The sequence below is a fragment of the Nicotiana sylvestris genome, chromosome 12 (genome assembly GCF_000393655.2).
Source record: "Nicotiana sylvestris chromosome 12, ASM39365v2, whole genome shotgun sequence".
Taxonomy (NCBI): Eukaryota; Viridiplantae; Streptophyta; class Magnoliopsida; order Solanales; family Solanaceae; genus Nicotiana; species Nicotiana sylvestris.
Window position 1 is genome coordinate 135,029,784 of NC_091068.1, and position 22,205 is coordinate 135,051,988.

General features: G+C 38.5%; 1 protein-coding gene across 1 annotated transcript; it reads right to left on the reverse strand.

Moving 5' to 3' along the window:
- Window positions 1–112: 112 nt before the first annotated feature.
- LOC104239753 (cell wall / vacuolar inhibitor of fructosidase 2-like) lies at window positions 113–616 on the reverse strand. The gene has a single exon (XM_009794475.1). The coding sequence runs from the start codon at window positions 614–616 to the stop codon at window positions 113–115; it is 504 nt and encodes a 167-aa protein (XP_009792777.1).
- Window positions 617–22,205: the final 21,589 nt, after the last annotated feature.

Genomic DNA, 22,205 nt, shown 5'->3' on the forward strand with positions numbered 1-22,205 from the left:
GTACGACTACTAGTAAACATTAATTACGTATCATAACATAAAGAACAAGTTATCATTGACACCCCGAAAATATAATAAAGAACAAAACGTCTTAATCATATCCTTTAAAAGATTACACCCCGTTAACGAGGATTACTTGAATAATTGACAACAAATTATCATTATCACCTGAAAGAGGATTTGGTAATTTCTTAACACCTAAAGCTTGGTTACACTTAGAAACAGCAAGCCTAGCATCTGCTCCTTGTTCTCCTATAGTTCCTCCAGATTGAAAAGCTGCTTTTATGCTTGAAATATCCAAACTGAGCAGATTATAATCTTGTAAACAAGAACTTATAGCAGCCTTTACATTTGGATCTTTTGCACTTTGGGAGAGTGATATAGCTTTATTAGTTACTGCTCTTACGGTCTTGGACCCCAAATCAATTGTTATTCCCTCAAGATCATGATCAGTTTTTGCTGTTTTAGAACGAGGATCGGATCCAAGAAACTTTAAGCAAAAGTTTTCTACGAATACTGCTCTATGACAAAAGTTTGACACTAACGGGGTTTGGCTTGTGGCAAGTTTTGCAAGTGTAGTAACACATAAAAAGATGAGAAAAATCAGTTTGGCCATTTTCTTTTGATGTGAAACTGAAGGAAAAAATGGAGTTATATGATGTAATATAATGAACCTTTCATGTCTTTTTATTGTGAAATTTATGAAGAAATTTAAGATTGTGAAGATCTGTCATATTGTGAAAAATCTTCATTAAGATGCATTTTTGGCAAGTAATAAAGAATTGAAAAACAAAGAAGAAGTCTAAGAAAGCTTTTGATATTGTATTTGTGTCTCTGTTATATTACACTGTGTATATGTCTATATTTATACAAAAGAATAAAAAGACAAAGAACTCTTAACAGACTCTGTACCATAGGACAACTGTACAATGAGACAAAATTAATATAAACTTTATTATCCTAAATGTGATTCTAGAATATTCTAAAGAGAAACTTTCAGAAACCACTATATTTTAGTGTTTATTAGCTACTTGTAGCTACGATTTACTATATTACTTCCTATAGCTATATTTTTAGATTTTTTAGAGTGTATTCATGAATACAGTAGCATTTCTAGGCGTGAAATAGGGGATTACAGCTAGACAGATTTTTGTATTCGAGTGTATTCGACTGTATTCATGGCGTGAACCATGGGATTATAGCTTGACAGATTATTGTATTCGACTGTATTCACGACGTGAAATAGGGAATTACATTGTTTTTAAACGGAAAGTGAATCAATCAACATAATAGACTCCTAATATAACTCAACAAACTCAATTATAACACACAAAATTTATATTTCCAGTTATAAAAAAGATTCTCAACCGAAAAACACCCCATAAACATAGCAATCTTCAGAGAAATTATATAATACATCTGAATACATAAATTATATTAATTAAAAAAAATATATGAATACATTCATGAAATATAGCGAGACACTGCATACAATGAAATACATAGAATACAACGGCATACATTGAGATACAATGAAAAAAAGATAATGAATACAATGAAATGCAGCGAGATACATTGAAATTTATTGAAATATATTAACAGAAAATTCAAGTTGCTCAGCCTCAACTTCGTCGTCTTTGTTCAAGAGCAACCCTAATGTCGTCTCGTTGAAGCAGCATCAGTATCCAGTCCTCGCTTGCCGTCACTGTTGCCTCCGGTTGCCGACGATCCAACGCCGTCTTTAATTCCAAATGTTGATGCATCGGAGATCATATGTGATCGAGGTTTCCATGGATTCCAGAAGTAGTAGGAAATCAATCACGAGTAGTACCATTCAGAATCTGCAGGGGCCTTCACCACCGACGACAAAGGCTTCGATAGAGGCATTGCCAATTGTTGAAATTGTACAAGAAGAATAAAAGAGGATATGAGATCGGGAAATAGAGAGAGAGAGAGGGAGAATAGATATGGGGCAGGGGATAGGAGAAATTTGAGGGGATATGAGAGAGAAAAATAGTACAAAGCTTATTTTATGGCTTAAGGGTAGGAGGTGACCATAAATAGATATTTGGCTATAAAAAATTAAAAGGTAGCTATGGAATATAATTTTTTTAAAAGATATTTATTTAAAATAAATAAGGTATCAACCTTTACTATAGGTGGTAACTAATCCTATTTTAAATTGCTCTTATCTTCATATCTCTTCCTTGTCCAGATATACACATCATTGTAGGCCCAAAATGTATTGTTGTTGAAAGCTTGGACCAATAACATTAGAGATATTAAGCAGGTTCATGTCTCTTCCTTGTTTAGATATACACATCATTGTAGGCCCAAAATGTATTGTTGTTGAAGCCAAAATAGCATGGTATAGCCAGTTTTCGGACTGATCATTCAAAAATAGCTAGCGTTTACGACGTCAATGAAAAATAGCCATTATTTTGCTGCAACAGAGATAGGTCCAGCATAATATACTGGAGTTCGGTGCACCTGTGTATGAACTCCAGCATATTATGCTGGACTGATATACTTTGCTGACTCTAGTATAATATACTGGAGACTGGAGCACCGGTGCTCCAAACTCCAGTATATTATACTGGACAATTATATTTGCTGAAACTTCAATATATTATGCTGGAGTTCTAGTGTACTTATGCTGGAACTCCATCATATTATACTGGAGTTCCAGCATATTTATCCTGGAACTCCAGTATAATATGCTGGAGTTCAAGCATACTTATGTTGGAACTCCAGTATAATATACTGGCATATTTTTCGGGTTTTGAACAGTGTTTTCGCTCAGATTTATCTTTACATGAAAAATGGCTAAATTTCGATTACTTTTAAAACTGGGCTATTTTTGAACGACTAGTTGTAAATCTGGCTAGTTTTGAATTTCTCCCGTTGTTGAAAGCTTGGCCCAATAACATAAGAGATATTAAGGAGTCCGGAACCAAAATGTGGTTCTTTTGGACAAGTAGCACCTTAATAGGTGTAAAAAAAAAAGATGACATTTTTATATATAACGCCCAAATACTGGCCGTTATATATTAACGTTAACTGTGCCGTTAATGTATCGCGCCCAGTATTTGGGCGCTATATATAAAAAGATGACAGTAACAAGTATAGCGCCCAAATACTGGACGCTATACATAAAACTTTATGTATAGCGTCCAGTATTTGGGCATTATACACCTTTTTCCTGGCCCCACCAATAATTCCTAACTTCAATAATTCAAAAGCGTATAGTGCCCAGTTTTTGGGTGCTATATATAAAAAAAGAAAATTTCCCGGCTAGCCATTTTCTATATAAAGAGGTTAAGATTGTATAGAAATTCATTCAAAAGGTGTATAGCGTAGAAATTTCCTGGCTAGCCATTTCCATACTCTTGTTGAAACGTTTATTGTTGTTAAATTCTCCAGCATTTTTTCATTATGTTTGAAGAGCGTAGAATAAGAGTTTCATTATATTGAGGGGGGGAGGAGTGAGGTTGTGATGGAGAATAACTCTGTAGGCTACAGTTTACCTGCTCAGTGTCATGTTAAATTATCACTTACAATGGAGTACGATAAATTGATATCGTTGTTATGTAAAAAAATGAGTGTGAGGAAACGTTCAGTGATACTTAAAGTAACCGGAAGATATCCGTATTCCGTCACTCCGCAAGGGGTTGCTTTTTACTCGGAGTTTAACATCGACGATGATGAAACTTTGAGTGATTTTCTGAGGACTCTGGATGAATGCCTGAAATTTCTTATAATCACAATGTTGGAGATGTAAGTAAAGGTCGAAGACGTTCCAAAAAATGAGGTTGTGCGTAGTAGAGATAACCCCCAGTCATCGGGTGGTTATTCTGGAGCAGTTTTTGCCGGACAGGTTCCGGATGAAAGAGTTTTCCTTGATTTAAACTTATCACCGCCGGCGAATGAGCAACGAAAAAATAATTTATACCCTGCTTTCCATAATTCACAAGACAAATGGTAAACTTCAGTTTTCATTTGTGTTAATTATGTATATTTTTGGTGTATTGAATTTGTATTAACGCTCATATATTTAATAGGGGGTACCGGCCGGATATGAATTTTACAAGTGGCCTATCCGGTAGTCATCACCTAATTGAAAACGTTCATCATGGAATTTCATCACATTACGACTTGTAAGTGAAGTGATATAACCATATGGAAAGCATTTATTAATTCAGTAGCTTATATTTTTGTTGGTTGTGCAGTGAAAATGAGCAAGTTGAACCACCCGTACTCACAGCTGAAAATACATATTACATCGGGATTTGGCAGAAGAACAGAGTGAGGAACAGAACAGTGATTATGATAACAATGCCGATGAATCCGGAGACGAGACATCCTTTCCTCGTGAGGATGGTGATGCGCAGGATGAGGAGGAAGGACCTGATTTGAAGAGAGATCCCCCTAGACGAAAAGTGTACAAGTCCGAAGTGTCGTTTCATTCAAGGGAGATTCCTTACATTGATAACTTGCCAACCGTGCCGGATGTGGAAGCTCTCACAAGGGATTTTGATGAAATCTGGACAGCAATGTGAGATGAGTCCAGACCAATGGTGCTTGCAAAGGGGATGCTTTTTCTTGATAAAGCGCGCGTAAGCAGGGCTTGTAAAATGCACAACGTAAAAGAGTGTCGTGAGATTCAGGTATGGGAGTCAAGTCCGATAGTATACAAGGTTGTTTGCCGCAGGTAGTTTTGGCCATGTAATTGGATGTTGCGTGCGACCAAGAAGAAGACAGGTATGTGGAAAGTGGGTAAATACATTCCTACCCACACATGCGAAATGGACACATTCAACGGAAATCACTTCAACTTGGATATTAACTTGATTTCTCTTGTACTTATTCCGCACCTCGAAGCATCCATAAGGTATAAAATCAAAGAGTGCATTACATTAGTCCACCAGGAATACCATTACTAAAAGAAAGGCATTTCTCGGGCGCAAACGAGCGTTTGAAATTGTCTACGATAATTGGGATAAGTCATTTGCATCTCTGCCAAAGTACATGGCCGCAGTGCAGTACTTTAACCCCGGGACAATTGTTGAATGGAAGCTTGAGCGGAGTTCGGGAACACCAGAATACATATTCAATTACGTGTTCTGGGAGTTTAAGCCAGCAATTGATGGTTTTTCACATTGCCGGCCCGTAATATCCATAGACGAAACTCATGTCTATAGAAAGTACGATATCAAGCTATTGATAGCCGTGGTAGTGGATGCTAATGGACAGATATTTCCTCTAGCTTTTGCTATTTGTGCCAATGAAAACACAGAGACGTGGACGCTGTTTTTGAACCACCTGAAAGAGCACGTTGTCAAACAACGTTCAGGTATTTGTCTAATATCTGATCGGCACAGTGATATATTAAGTTTTGTGGAGAACTTACCTGTATGGCAAGAACCTTATGCATACCACCGTTACTGTGTGAGACACTTTAAGGCCAATTTCTAGAAGGCACATCCCAACAAGGATCTACATGATTTGATGTGGATGGCAGCAACAGACCACCATCAGCATAAATTTCGGAGGTATATGGATTCTATCAGGCAAGAAGACAAGGCAGCCTATTGTTGGTTAATGCGACATCACCCGGAAAAGTGGACTTTGCATGCGGATGGTGGCAGACGATGGGGAATTCTTACTACAAACGTGTCAGAGTCCTTCAACGAGTTATTAAAGTCGGCAAGAGGATTTCCTGTCACGGCCATGGTGCGAATGTCGTTCAAGCAGATGGCGGGGAAGTTTGTTGAAAGGTCTGCAACTGCAACGTCATTGATGGAAAGGAGTGTTGAATTTATGCCAGTGCCGATGCAAAGATTTGAGAAATACAGACGGCGAACACATTGACATTCATTTTTGCAGTATGATAATGAAAGAGATATTTTTGAAGTTCGCACCGCTATCCATAATAATCGGGGTAATAATGTACATACTATAAATGAATCAGCAAGGTTATGCTCTTGTGGGAAATGGTCCATCTACCACATGCCTTGCTCACATGCCATCAAGTGTTTTCAACGTGTTAGTTATGCGGAGACCAACTATGTTGATCAACAATATAGTATTTCCAAGTACCTAAACACATATAGTGGTCAGTTGCAGTCAGTGGGTGCTGAGCATTATTGGCCTCCGGAACCATTTAAAATGGTGTGTAACAAGTCTTATCTGCGTAAAATACAGGTGCAGAAGAGAACGCGTATACAAAACCAAATGGATGTTAGTGATACCCGTTTATGCACGCAAATGTGGTATATGCTCGCAAACAGGACACGACCATCGTAAATGTCCTTCAGCTGGTTTGGGTGGAAAAACTAATCAAGCTCGTGGTGGGTGTTCTTCTAGTGTACCTAACTACCCATGAGTTGGTGTTGTAATAATTAGTTGTTATGTCTATGTTGCAAGATTTATGAAATAAAATTATGCTTGTTAATTATGATTTGTACTTTCCCATTTTACCTATTTAAATAATAATTTAATAAAATTATCTATATATTTAGCGCGGTTAAATATACAGTTTTGTGTGTGTTGCCTTGTCGAACTGAAAAAGCTGACCAGCTGACCTAAAGTTGTCTTGTCAACATCATGATATTTAACACGCAAAATATAGCGCCATTAGATAGTACGTTATGTATTAGCGTGGTTGAACACTACGTTATGTGTGTTGTCTTGTCGAACTGAAAAAGCTGACCAGCTGACATAGTCTTGTCAACATCATGATATTTAACACGCAAAATATAGCGCCATTATATAGTACGTCATGTATTTAGCGCGGTTAAACACTACATTATGTGGGTGTTGTCTCGCCTATAAATAACGGGCTCATTGTAGTTATTTTGTGTACTCAAAATTTACTAAAAGCAAATATTTCATTAAAAGTAATGTTTTTTTTACTAAAAGCAAATATTTCACAAATGACTCAACCTCTTCGTCCACCAAAGTGCAAGTGTGAAAAAGCATGCTTGATGCAAAATTGTTGGGACGGTGGTGAAGTTGGACGCCGCTACTAGCATTGTATGAACCAGTTTTACAAGGTTCCCGGCGAACCTATTTGTGATTTTGAGGAATGGGTTGATGAACCATGTTATCAGGAATGCTACAGAGAACAACTGCAATATCTTCATAATGTGTGTTTAAGACAACGAGAACATGAAAAAGAAAGTAATAGAATTAATGCAGACTTGAGGGAGAAACTGAAGGAGGTGGGAGAAGAAAAATGGAAAACACAATGGAATTGGGAAGCACAAAAGGAACGTAAAAAAAATATAAATGGGAACTTGCGGAGGTGAAACCGAAACTGAAAGAGGTAGAAGAAGAAAAAGAACAACTGAAAAAATGATTTAAGTGGTTGGAGCGAAGAATAAATGGCAACCGGGGCTAAACATTGGCATGTATGTGTTTAGTGTATTTTTCATATTTCATGTATTTTTATTATGTTGGTCTGCTATGTTTGTGTTTGTGCTGTAGTAATGTTTTCCTTGTTTGTTGTACTAAATTTTATTTTAATTGAAGTGAAAGTTAAGTTTAAGTGCTTATATTGTTATATGAAACTATCAAACGAATGAGAAACTAAAAAAAGTAATGGGCATATTCGATTAAATATTGTTATTAATGTATACAAAATTATTATTTACACCAAATAAAAAAAGGAAGGCAGAATCAATGTGTCCCGCATCCGGTGTGTCTCAATGCATTCGCTGGCCTGAGGCACGTCCCCTCCCACCCGGGTGCGCTATCAAGATTAGCATCATCAAGTCGTCTCCTTATAGCTGGATGCGGCGCAGGATGACATTTGTCGGTGGTGCTGTCAGGTCCAGTAGAAGGCTACATAATAATATGAAACATAGTATAGAAAACTACATAACAATTCACAATAATTCGAATAAGGTCAAATGTAAGTCAATTCGAGCGAGGTCAAATGATGACTTTTAATTAATTCGAACGAGGTCGAATGTAGATCCTGAATGTAGTCATCTATCGCAGCATCGCATGAAGCCTTAAAAAAGAAATTGATAAAGTTAAAGAAAATAAATAAGTTACAGTTAAAACAAATTCAAATTCAATACTAATAAACTCGTACCTGCGCATGTGATGTGGAGCCATAACTTAGTCGGCGCCCACTATAAAAATCTCGGGTCGATAGATCCTCATCAGTGGCAGACGGGCCTGGGAAGTATCTACCCCAATCCACTCCTTGAATATCTGAGCCCGTGATCAATAATTGACCCGATGAGGTCACCTGCGATGGCACTGGAGTGCAATAAATTCCAAGGCTGTAAGCCGGCATGTCCGTCTCATGCATGCCACCTGCCATATCGCATCAACATCATCAGCAGGAGCCTCAACGCCCCCTTGCTGGGAACCACCTCCTCTCCGCCCACGACCACGTCATCCGTCACCACCAGCTCATCGGGCACGTCCAGCTCATGGGATACCACGACCTCGCTGGTACTGCGCTGGGTCCATATAATCAGCCTCGTGTGCCAAAAGCTGATCCGATCGAGCTCACTGCAGTGTCTGGGCAACCACATCCATGAATCGACGACTATACTCCTGCATGGCCACAGGATCATAGACATGACTCTGCATCTGCTGGCCCATATGATAGACAGTATGCAATCCAATCGCCTGTATAAAGTAAAAAATATAAACTACGTATTTGTCACTAAATTACAGGTATATAATTAATAATAATAGAAAACATACCAGGGCCTCGTGTCTCCCGGCGTATGGGACGTACCGACCGTGTGCCTGATGAACTGGGTTCCCGATAAAAAGTCAGGAAGCAGTGCGGTACCATGCCATATAACGTTGAATAGGAAAGTGCCGCGGAGGTGGGGTCAAGACCCCCGCATGTCCCAAGTACCCAACTGATCGTCAAGCCATGCCATAAATGTGTCCTCCGCCCTGGACCAATCATCCCTCTCATAATGTAAAGCAAGCCATGCAGGCAGACTCGGTATAGGCTGCGGCAGGCCAAACTGATGATATACCCGCTCGGAGGCATGATGCTTGACAATATCGAGGCATATGAGTGGGACAGAAGCCCTCCAAATATGTCGGCCAAACGTGCAATACGTTGGCAGGGTACCTATCACCTCATCGTTGTACGGCGTCCAGATGAACTATCAAATAAGAACACAAACCGTTAGTATGCGCAACACTAAGTTAATCTATAACAGGTAAGTTTAGTTAGATATTCACCTATGTGTCCTCCAGCAGATCCTACACATCCCTGTAGAAGGGGAGATTATGATGGGCATCATACTCTCGTGCAAGAGTACGACACATAATCCACCTACATGCTAGAAGGAGATGCGGAATTTCTACATTAACCGGTAGCTGTGGTAGAGGTGGCTGAAACTGCAGAAATCGCTCCCAGGCCCAAACCTAACATACAAAGTTGACGTAAAGTATAAGATTAACTATAACTAGGTAGAATTGTAACTAATAGACATATTATTTGAATATGTTATCACCTGTAGAAGCGGCAGAAAGCTACCAACGTCTCTCTATGTGTCGATGCAAGCCCGATACATCTGCCTGTACAAATATGAGATGACAGCACCACCCTAGCTGTAGATGGCTATATCCTCGAACCAGCCAATATGATACAGAAAACAGAGGCTCACTAGGTTCCCGAAGTGTTCGGGAATAAGACCCCCCAAGTAGAAGGAGCAATAACAGCCTCGTATATCGCTGTACATCCACCTCCACTGACTCGTCAGTGATAGTATGGTGGATCTGCTCCAAGTGGTCTCTAATGGGGACCAACTACATACGATTGGACCCAGACGCTACAGTCTTGTCCTCTGGCCTGAAACCCGTGAGCATGTGCAGCATATCCCAATAAGACTGCCGCGAATAATATCTCATGGTCGCAGGCAGTAAAACTAGCAAGCCATCAGCGGACAAGCCATATAAAATCTCAGCATCCTCGAGTGTGATGGTAGCCTCGCCGATGGGCAGATGGAAAGTGTGCGTCTTCGGTCGCCACCGCTCAATCAAGGCCGTGATCAAAGCCTAGTCGAGCTGTAACCGACCAATCATAATAATCCTATATAATCTCATCTCCTCCAGGTAATGGACCACGCGGGGATGTAGAACTCTATGACTCAAAAACTCCTACAATAGATCCACTCTCCTGGCCCAGAAAGTCTGCGTAAGCAACTGTCCGTCCCATATATACTCGGATCTATGCTGGGGCTGTAGGGCTAATAGATCCAAAGTCCGAGAGCCGGGATGTATAGTCGCGTCCATGTCGTCAACTGTAAATTAAAACAACATTAATTGTATTTTATTCTGTATATTAAATATTAATTATTTGAGATACACAATTTTTAGCATTATACAAAAATTATACCTATGGGTTCCAGGCTCGATATTTGAATCCCAGTAGCACCAAACTATCATTAATAATTATGTGTTTATTTTATAATTTAAATTCATATTTTTAATAACTTAATTGTACAAATTATATATATATATATATATATATATATATATATATATATATATATATATATCCGGGCTCGATATTTTGAGGCCCAGTGGCACCAAACTATCATTAATAATTATGTGTTTGTTTTATAATTTAAATTCATATTTTTCAATAACTTAATTGTACAAATTATATATATATACCTATGGGTTCCGGACTCGATATTTTGAGGCCCAGTGACACCAAATTAACATTAGTAATTATGTGTGTTGATACAATTATTAACTTAATTGTACAAAGTTTGTATTTTCAACTACCAGTATAAGATACTTAAACAAAAGGAATTCTAAGCTAAAATACTACACATTACTACGCTACAAGGCTCTAAATTTTACTACGCTCAAAGGGTCTACATTTTACTATGCTAAAAAGGTCTAGATTTTACTACGCTAAAAAGTAATCTAAACTAAACATAAACAACAAATAAATTTAATTGCAAATAAAACATAAAACAACATGAAAACACATATATATAAATCAAGATATTAACAGACAAATTTATATTTTTTTATAAAACACTAATATTAAATTCGGATAAATTTAACATACTAGTTTCGAAAAAAAAATACAAACCGAAATAGAACACATACAAATCAAATAGTATGAATTATTATAAAAGTTTCAACTTAAAATAAACCGAAATACCTCGATTTAGAATTTTTGGAAAGCAAATAGATTGAAATTTTGACTCCGGAAGTGTGAATCAATAATAATATGAAGCTCAACTCGAATGTGGGACCTACGTTCTTCACCTTTTATGTGACGGGGGACCCAAATTTTTTTTTCTTTTTAAAATGGTAGGGCAGCGGTGTTTAACCAAAAATTTGGGTCTTTGGTCAAAGCTAAAAATAAATTCGGGTTACTGATAATCAAGAGACGAAAATAAAATACTTTTAAGAATGATGGTAAAATAGTAAATAATTTTGTATTTCAATGAGTTCCCAATAGTATTCTGTGTCCTTACAAATGATGATACTTCTTCCTTTTATAGGTAATTCTAGGTAAAGGAATGAAGCCTCAGCTTTAATGGTATAATTATGAGTAATAAATCATACTAAATAAGCCGTTGTACAATCATTTCTATTAAATACCAATTTTCTAACGTATCAGGTATTTAATAATGAATTTGGACTCCTTTATGTCATCAGATCTTTGTCTTTAATGCCTTCTAATCCGTTGGCTGTAAATGACTTGAATTGGTACGAGACTCGTATCTGCACTTCGTCTCGTGCCTATTTAAATTCCTCTTCCCGTGGCTGTCTCTATCCGTGCCTCTTAGTCAATTGTTGCGCTTTGACCATTTAACTAAACAACGTGTCATGCCACGTCATCTTTAATATAAACTCAGTTTTTTCCCAATACAGATAGTCCCCCCACTTTCCATTTATTTATCAATTAAATAATTGGGAAGTTGATCTTCATAAAAAAGGAATTTTCGCCACAATTAATGCTTATGACATTATTAACGTCTCAGTAGTCTTTTCCATTTAATGTTCCGCCCATGTGTCATTTTCTGATTGATTCTGCTATTTACACCCTTTTTCAAGACTTCTTCATTCTCACTATTCACGAAGTGATAGTTGCCTTTATTATAGGCTTTCCATCATTACACTTCTAAGTTTGACGGTTCCCATTATATACATAATTTTTTCTTCCTTTGCCTTCTTCACAAATCTTCAGCAAACACTTTCTTCTTTACTTCTACTTTCTTTCGACTTATCCTTCTTAACAATGTCTTCTTCAAACCCTAACCGTAAAAAAGTTCCAATTCTAGACCAATTCCCCAACGCCCCTGTTAGACACAGAAGAGGCGGAGGAGGTAGGCTTTGAACAAGGTTAGAATCTACTTGAGGCGGCTCCTCTGGTTCTTCTTCAAGGAGTTATATCCCAAAGTCCCCCTCTTCTAGAAGTAGGGAAATTATTGATTCTTCTCAAGAACCCTCAGTTGATGAGATAGTTCCCAGCGATTTTTCTTTTGAAAGTGACAAAACGTCTCTGCAAAAGCAAATTGCAAATTTAGAAAAAGCTGATACTTACCCTACAATAGTAACCGAACTTACAATCCCCACCATAAGAAAAGATTGTAACTGGAAGGATAGTCTTCGAATGTCAATTCCTTCCCCAAATCAGAGAATTTCCTCCTTTAGAAGTGGGTATTCTTTTGTTTATACTTACCCCTTCACTTTAGGTTTTAATCCTCCGATTGACCCAGTTATTCTTGATTTTTGCCGTTTCTTTACAATTTGTTTGGCCCAAATCGGTCCACTAGTGTGGAGAACAGTGACTTGTTTGAGATACTTATCCTCCAAAGCCAATGTTAATTTCACCTTCTCTCACCTCATTCATTTATACCACCCTAACTTAATACGCCATGGGGTTTTTACCTTAACTGCAAGGAGCAAAAATGTTCTGGTAAATCCTGAATATGACAAAGATCGTGGATGGTATATCCGTTACGTTGCTGTTCGTACGGTGGACTTGATTGGCGAAACTAATACTCCCTTCCTTGAGAAGTGGAATTTTGAACGTAGGTTTCCTTTTATTTACCGTACCTACTTTTGAGAATTTCAAAAGAAATTTATTTTTAACCTCGTCTCTTCTTGGTTTTTTGTAGCAACCATGGGAGATGTGGAACCTATTCCCAACTTCCGTGGTTGGGTAGATTCACTTTTGAAGATTGCTTCTAGGGAGCAAAGAACTTGGAAATCGATTTCTTCCTTACATGGCTGGAAGGTCAAAACACATGGTATGCCCCTTTATATATATATATATATTTTAATATGTTAAGCATTTTTTCCTCAATTTTGATCATGTATATCAATCCTTTAATCAGGATTTGGCATTAGAGGAATGACGGCTGAAGTAGCTATGGCCATTCGCATGTCTGCGAATGCTACTCTTGATTTGGATAAGGCTCGAGCCTTGCTGCCAATAAAGAAAGCTATAAAAGAAAGTTCTGAAGAAGAGGAGGGTACCTCCCTAATTACCAGGCCAAGGGTCAGGAGGCGAATAATCATTGATGATGAAATTGAAGACACTCCTGCTCGAACCTCCACCACCGAGCCTGTTTCGATCCATTCTGACGAGGACACCGAACCAAGAGATAATAATGAGTCAATTCAGCATATTTTTGATAGTGGTTTCGGGAGTGGCGAGCTCGGCCCTGTTTTTGATGAAGCTCCTCTTTCCTCATTCGTTCCTATTTCCTCCATTCCTCTGCCAACCGTAAGTATTTCTTTACCAGTTTTGACGACTTCTGTTCTTTTGCCAGTTTCTACCGCTCCTATGTCCGTTCCTGCGTTGGTTTCTACATCTTCTCCTTCCATTCCTGTTTCTATATCTTCTCCTTCCATTCCTTCCATTGCTCCTCTTCCCTCTGTTCATCATACAGAGACGGGTTCTAGCAGTGGAAGTATGACTATGAGAAGTGTTACTCTGGAAGTTCCTGCCAACCATAGCCTCTTGAGAAAGACTGGTAGAGCCGATGTTTGGCTTGAGCCCCTAATTGGAAATATTGAGAAGAAGAAGATGGAGAGCCATAGCTGTTTGACTTTGATGAATGACATAGTTCATTCCACTTTGAAGGTATTTTTCCTCTTCTTACCAACACGTTTTTTTTTATCTTCAATCCCTCATTTCTATGAGTTGTCTCTGTAGGCTAACCTCATTGGTATGGAATTAATGGGAAGAATTTCCCTTCTGGAAAGAAAATCCCGTGAGTCTGAAAAAACTGTCCACGAGGCCGAAGAAATAGCCAGGGGAGCCCAGCTTGAAGCAGCCAATTGGAAAGAACAGTTTGAGAATGCTCAAGGGACCATAGAGGAGTTGCAAGAAAATAAAAACCTCCTGGAGCAGCAAAACCGTGGTTTGACTTCTGAACTGGCAACTGCCAAGGCTTCTTCAAGCCAATTTAAAAGAGACAAAGAGCTTTTGGAATGCTCTTTGTCAGAACAATTATCAAAGGCTAGTGAAGAAGTTAGGGAGCTTAAGGCACTTTTGGCTAAGAAAGAAGAGTATGCAGGAGAGTTAGTGCAAAGCTTGACTCAAGCTCAAGCTGACTTACAGACCTCCTATGACGAAATTCATGCCTTGAAGAGTTCTCATGCCTCTCTTGAAGCTTCCCTTGATTCCCATTTAGCTGAGCACCAAATCTTGAAAAACAATCTTGCTATGTGGGAAAAGGAATATGGGCTTCTGGAAGAGAACTTCAACATAGAAGTGAGTTGGGCATTCCTAAAATCTCGCCGTGATGCTTTAATGGAAGCTGCTCAGGAAGGCTTTGACTTGCAGTCTGAACTGGCCAAAGTCGTAGATACCATCGAGAAAAGTCAACAATCTACTAATACTCCTTCTCCTGTACTTGAAGCTCCTGTAACGGAAGAACTTTTAAATGAAGAAGTGGCTACTGCAGCAATTGGGGTTGCAATTCCTGCTCCCGAGGGTGAAACTTCTGCTGTTCCAAACCCTTCAGTGACTAGCTGAAAATGAAATTGCTGTAAGGGATCTTTTGATGAAGTCCCTAGTTATCATAATGGGGCATTTGTATAAAACAAATATTTTGTTGATTAAGTTTGTACTTAGTTTTTTTTATATTAAGAAGTTTTATCGGTACTTCTGTATATTCTATTCTTGCCTATTTATCTAGGACTTATGGAATAGCTTAGCATTTTTATCCTTATAAAATGCTTTATGATTCTTCTCATGGATTATCAACATGAGGCTTATAAAAGAGGGCCCTTTTATTTTATCGACACTTAATGAAGAAGACGTCTCAACTTCATAATGGTGTTATAATACGATGAAAGAAATAGGAATACACACGTTTTGTATGAAACAACTTTGGCAAGTTTTTATTCATAAACTTTAACAAGTGTTTGACTATTACATGTATTACAATACATCTACAACTTTCTCGTAACTGTTTTTCTTGTAACAGATTTGTACATAACATAGAATAAACAAGGTTTTTCTTCATAACCTGTTTCAGTACATAGTCATGACCCTATCTTTATATATTAAGAAGGGTTTAAGAGGTGACTTTGTTTATGAGTTTTGAGAGATGACTCTGTTATTCTCATGAATGCTGAAGACTTCGTAACTTTTACTCAACACTTGTCTCTTTGTGGACGACTTTTGTTCGATATTCATATCTGCATTTCTACACGTATCTGTGTACAATATTGTAGTCCCCCAAGTGTTTGAGAGGTGAAGTATGAAGCCTCGAGCACTTGTTTATTTCTTTTACTTTGGCCCTTTTCCTGAAACAGAAAGATATACGGGACTCGACGGTGCGATTATAGATGAAGACTGCCTAACTCGTGTGTATTTCCATCAGATTAATTGTAACCCTGGGCTAGGAATTTAAGAATACTCCATTTTGCCTTGCAGGTTGTGACTCATCATTTGGCACGAGTTAGGGTATTTTGCCTAGCATCTAAAATCGTTAGTAAAATATTAATAATCCAAGAGAGAAATTTTAACACGGTGATACCTGACCGTAAGTACTTTCTCAAAAGTAATATCTTTTTAAGTGGACGGCATTCCAATGTGAGGGTAAAATTTTACCGTCCATTGTCTCCAACTGGTATGCTCCTTTTCCCGCAATGTCACAGACTTTGTACGGTCCTTCCCATTTTGGACTTAACTTTCCTGAGTTGGCAGCCTTCGCAGATTGGAACACCTTTTTAAGCACGAAGTCCCCAATTTTGAAAAATCTGTGGCGTGCTTTCCTATTGTAATATCGTTCAATTACTTGCTTTTGTGCTGCCATCCTTATCAATGCATCTTCTCTTCTTCCTTCAAGTAAATCAAGGTTGATCCGCATCTCTTCATCATTAGATTCCTCCGTTGCGTGATCGTACCGTGTGCTTGGCTCACCTATTTCAACTGGAATTAAGGCTTCCGCACCATAAACCATTGAAAATGGCGTTTCTCCAGTGCCTGTTTTAGTCATTGTACGATAAGCCCATAATACTCCAGGTAACACCTCAGGCCAATTACCTTTTGAATCCTGTAACCTCTTCTTCAAGTTATTGATAATGACTTTGTTTGTGGATTCCGCTTGTCCATTAGCTACTGGATGGTATGGCGTAGATGTTATCCTTTTAATCTGCCAACTTTGAAGAAATTCTGTGATTTGAGCTCCAATGAATTGTGGTCCATTGTCACACACGATCTCCTTTGGTGCTCCAAAGCGGCATATTATATTTCGCCATATGAAGTCTTTAACTTCTTTCTCTCGTACCTGTTTAAATGCCCCTGCTTCTACCCATTTAGTGAAGTAATCTGTAAGTACAAGTAGAAACTTTACCTGACCTTTTGCTTGTGGAAGTGGACCTACGATATCCATTCCCCATTTCATAAAGGGCCACAGGGCTATAACAGGATGTAGTAACTCAGCTGGTCTGTGCATATTATTGCCGTACCTTTGACATTTATCACATTTGGACACGAAACTGGTTGCTTCTTCTTCCATCTTAGGCCAATAATATCCTGTGCGAATTAATGTTCTTACCAGTGACCGTCCCCCTGCGTGATTCCCACAATGTCCTTCGTGTACTTCTCTCATCACATATTCTGTTTGAGAGGGTCCGAGACACCTTGCTAGTGGTTCACCGAACATCTTTCGATAAAGATTTCCTTGATATAAACAATATCGAGAAGCTTTTTTGCGAAGCGCGTGAGCCTTTCCTTTGTCATTAGGCACGGTACAGTGCTGTAAAAAAGCAACAATTTCGTTTCTCCAATCCCATGTTAAATGATTAAAATTTACCTCGTTTTTATCAGGTTCGAGAACGGAATGAAATAGATGTATGACTGAAGCATTTGTATTGTTTGCTACGTCTGCTACAGATGCGAGATTTGCTAAAGCATCTGCCTCTACATTCTTATCTCTTGGGATCTGCACTACTTTCCAAGTTTGGAATTGTTTTATTAACTCCCGTACCTTTGCGAGGTACTCTTTCATTCACGTCTCTCTGGCTGTATAAGTCCCCAGCATTTGATTGACCACGAGTTGAGAATCACTCTTGATTATAATCTGTGTTATGCCGAGTTCTCGTGCCAATTCTAAACCTGCAATTACAGCCTCATACTCTGCTTCATTGTTAGTTATAGAATGACATTTTATAGCCTGTCTTATAGTCTCACCCACAGGTGGTACAAGGACTATTCCTAGGCCTGCCCCTTTTACATTAGATGAACCGTCAGTGAATAAAACCCAAGTCCCCGGGTTTGCACCATTAAAAACTAGTAATTCTTTTTCTGCTTCTAAATGCATCCCCTGGCTAAAATCAGCCACGAAATCAGCTAGTACTTGAGACTTTATAGCGGTCCTGGGTTGATAAACAACTTCATATTCACTTAGTTCTATAGCCCATTTTGCTAATCTTCCTGAAAGTTCGTGTTTATGCAAAATATTTCGAAGCGGAAAAAAAGTAACTACATTAATGGGATGACACTGAAAATAAAGTCTTAATTTTCTAGATGCCATGATCAAAGCTAATGCTAATTTTTCTAGCTGTGGGTATCGTGTCTCAGCTTCCAATAAGGACTTACTTACATAATAAATAGGAGATTGTTTACCTTGGTCCTCGCGGACTAAAACAGCACTTACTGCGACTTCAGATACGACCAGATAGATGAGAAGTTTTTCCCCCACCTTTGGTTTTGCCAACAATGGTGGTTTTGACAAATAAGCTTTCAAATTTCTAAGGGCTTGTTGACAATCTTCATTCCATTCAAAATGATCTTGCTTTTTGAGTGCAGAGAAAAACTTAAAACACCTTTATGAGGATTTGGAAATAAATCTCCCCAAAGCTGCAATTCTTCCCGTTAATCTTTGTACTTCCTTTTTATTAGTAAGGATATCAGGGATTTCTTCTATTGCTTTGATCTGAGAAGGATTTACTTCAATACCACGGTTAGAAACAAGAAAACCCAAAAACTTACCTGATGCAACTCCAAATGCACATTTTTCTGGGTTGAGTTTCATATTAAATTTTCGCAAAATTTCAAATGTAACAGACAAATGTGAAATATGATCATGAGATCGCTGGGTTTTGACGAGCATATCGTCTATATATACCTCCATTGTTTTCCCTAAATGTTCTTGGAACATTTTGGTGACTAACCTTTGATAGGTTGCCCCAGCATTTTTGAGACCAAAGGGCATTACATTATAACAGTAAGTCCCTCTGTCTGTGATGAAAGAAGTTTTTTCTTCATCACCAGGATCCATTTTAATTTGGTTATATCCCGAGTATGCATCTAAAAAACTTAAAAGTTCATGACCTGCGGTTGCATCAATTAGTTGGTCTATATGCGGTAAGGGAAAGGAATCTTTTGGACAGGCTTTATTTAAATCGGTATAATCCACACAAACACGCCACTTACCATTTTTCTTGGGTACGACCACCGTGTTAGCTAACCAATTAGGATACTTTACCTCACGGATCGATCCGATTTTTAATAATTTTTGGACCTCATCCTGAATCACCTGGTTCTTGAAAGCACCTTGCTTTCTTTTCTTTTGCTTTATTGGTGTGAAAGAAGGGTCCTCATTGAGTTTGTGAGTCATCACATCCGGTGGTATCCCTGTCATATCAGCGTGGGACCAAGCAAAGCAGTCTAAGTTAGCTTTTAAAAATTCGATTATCATACCTCGCATGTTTAAGCTTAAATTGGCCCCGACATAAACCTTCCGTTCAGGCCATTGCTCAAATAACATCACTGCCTCAAGCTCTTCAATTGCCGTTTTGATGCTTTCATTTTCTTCAGGTTCCTGAATTGTGTCAGGCCTTGAGTCCAAATCTGTCTTTTCTTGTTCAGCTGAAGTTTGATCTTTTTTACCTTCAACTGTTTCCTGTAATTGCTATTTTTCTTTACTTACGGTGCTCGTACTTGTTACAGCATTAACACTTCTAGCCATCTGCTGATCCCCACGAATTTGGCAAATTCCCCATGGTGATGGGAATTTAATAACCTGATGCAAAGTTGATGGGACAACATCCATATCGTGTATCCATGGTCTCCCCATGATCATATTGTAGGCCATTTCCATATCAACTACCTGAAATTTAGTTTCTTTAACAACACCCGTAGTAAAAGTTGTTAGAATTACCTCTCCTTTTGTTACTACACTTGAATTGTCGAAGCCTGACAAGGTGTGCGCCTTGGGTATCATTTTGTCTTCAGCTTGCATTTCCCGTAGTACCCTTAGTAATATAATATTTACAGAACTCCCTGAATCAATGAAAACTCGTTTTACATTAGTATCATGTACAAGTAAAGATATTACCAGTGCGTCATTATGTGGAGTTGTCACTCCTTCGGTATCTGCATCATCGAACGAGATACTTTCATTTTCTAGGAACTGTCGCACCCGTTTCCCGTGTGTAATTGTTACCTTAGAAACCTTGTTGGAGGCTGTGTAGGTTATGCCATGAATATCTTCTCCCCCGCTTATGACATTCACTGTCCTCTTGGGTGAAGGAGGTTGCGGTGGCTCTTGCCTGTTTTTCATATAAGCTTGTTTTCCTTTCTCGCTAAATAACTCAGTGAGGTATCCTTGCTTCAATAGATGATCTACTTCACTCTGCAAGAATCTACATTCGGAAGTTTTGTGCCCGTGATCATTGTGGAATTCACACCAATGATCTGGATTGTGTCTACTTGGATTTGACCGCATCTCTTTTGGCCACCGTACCTTATCTCCCATGCTTCTTAAAACAGCTACGAGCTCGGAGGTAGAGACATTAAAATTATATCCGCCGAATCGTGCCTTTAAACTTCTGTCATCATCTCGTGATTCTTGTCTGTTCCGATCATTCCTGAACTTTGAAGAAGAGCCAGAGTCCCTGTTCCTCGATTTTTGATCATATTGCTGGCTATCTTGTTTCGACCGTGGGTCTTTTCCTGCAGGTCCCATATATGGATCGTACCTATTTTTACCTGATCTTTTTTCGGTTTCTGATCTTCGGCGACCACCCTTTTCTTCATGATGAAACTTAGGTACGGTATCTTCTTCAATTCGCAGCTTCGTACTATACCTGTTGTAAACATCATTCCACGTGGTTGCAGGAAATTCTCGAAGGCTTTCTTTGAGTCGTCTCGTGGCTTCAGAACTTTTGTCATTTAAATTACTTGCAAAGGCTATTGCAGCCCAATTGTCAGGCACACGAGGTAGAGTCATTCTTTCACGCTGGAATCTATCAACAAAATTTCTAAGCAACTCCGAATCCCCTTGTTTGATTTTGAAAATATCTTCCATTCTTTTCTCAACCTTTTGTGCTCCCGAATGTGCTTTAATAAAAGAATCTGCAAGCTCAGCAAAAGAATTAATAGAATTTTCAGATAAAAGAGAATACCAGGTTAATGCACCCTTGGTGAGTGTTTCTCCAAATTTCTTGACCAATACTGATTCAATTTCTTGTTTGGTCAAGTCGTTGCCTTTTACGCCGGTTGTAAATGCAGTCACGTGGTCACGTGGGTCTGTAGTACCATCATATTTCGGGATGTCAGGCATTTTGAACTTTTTCGGAATTGGAAGGGGAGCAGCACTAGGCTTCCATGGTTGTTGTGAGTATTTGTCCATGTCTACTCCTTTTATTACAGGTGGAACTCCAGGGATTTGTTCAATACGCTCATTTTGTTCCTTAAGCTGTTTCTGCAAGGTTAGTACTAAATTTTGCAAATACGAATTATTTAAATTACCTGGTCCCCCTTCTTGTGGTTCACTGGGGGTTGCTCCGTTTCCAGAATTATCAAGACCAGAACGGGGGTTCTCCAATGTATTATTATTAGGAGTTGGTGTAGGTGGTGCAACAGGAAATCGACTAACAAGTGCCTGAAGAGCTTTGCCGACGTGTGCATCAATTAGCTTTTGTAAAGCTTCAGTTGTAACTCCTTCAAAGTGTTCAGATTGTTCTTGTTGATCAGCACGAGATTCAGTAACAGGAGTGCCTTCACGAGATTGACGTGGGGAATCTGGAGGGGAGGGAACCATGTCATCTTGATTTTGATGAAATTGATTTTCATGGTTTCCCAATGTGTTATTATTGTTATTGTCGGTGTTGTTGTTTGACATGGTGACGACAATCGACAAGATATAGCTTAAAAGAAAAGATTATCAGATTCCTGGTAACGGAACCAATTTGTTTAACCAAAAATTTGGGTCTTTGGTCAAAGCTAAAAATAAATTCGGGTTACTAATAATCAAGAGACGAAAATAAAATACTTTTGAGAATGATGGTAAAATAATAAATAATTTTGTATTTCAATGAGTTCCCAATAGTATTCCGTGTCCTTACAAATGATGATACTTCTTCCTTTTATAGGTAATTCTAGGTAAAGGAATGAAGCCTCAGCTTTAATGGTATAATTATGAGTAATAAATGATATTAAATAAGCCGTTATACAATCATTCCTATTAAATACCAATTTTCTAACGTATCAGGTATTTAATAATGAATTTGGACTCCTTTCTGTCATCAGATCTTTGTCTTTAATGCCTTCTAATCCGTTGGCTGTAAATGACTTGAATTGGTACGAGACTCGTATCTGCACTTCGTCTCGTGCCTATTTAAATTCCTCTTCCCGTGGCTGTCTCTATCCGTGCCTCTTAGTCAATTGTTGCGCTTTGACCATTTAACCAAACCACGTGTCATGCCACGTCATCTTTAAT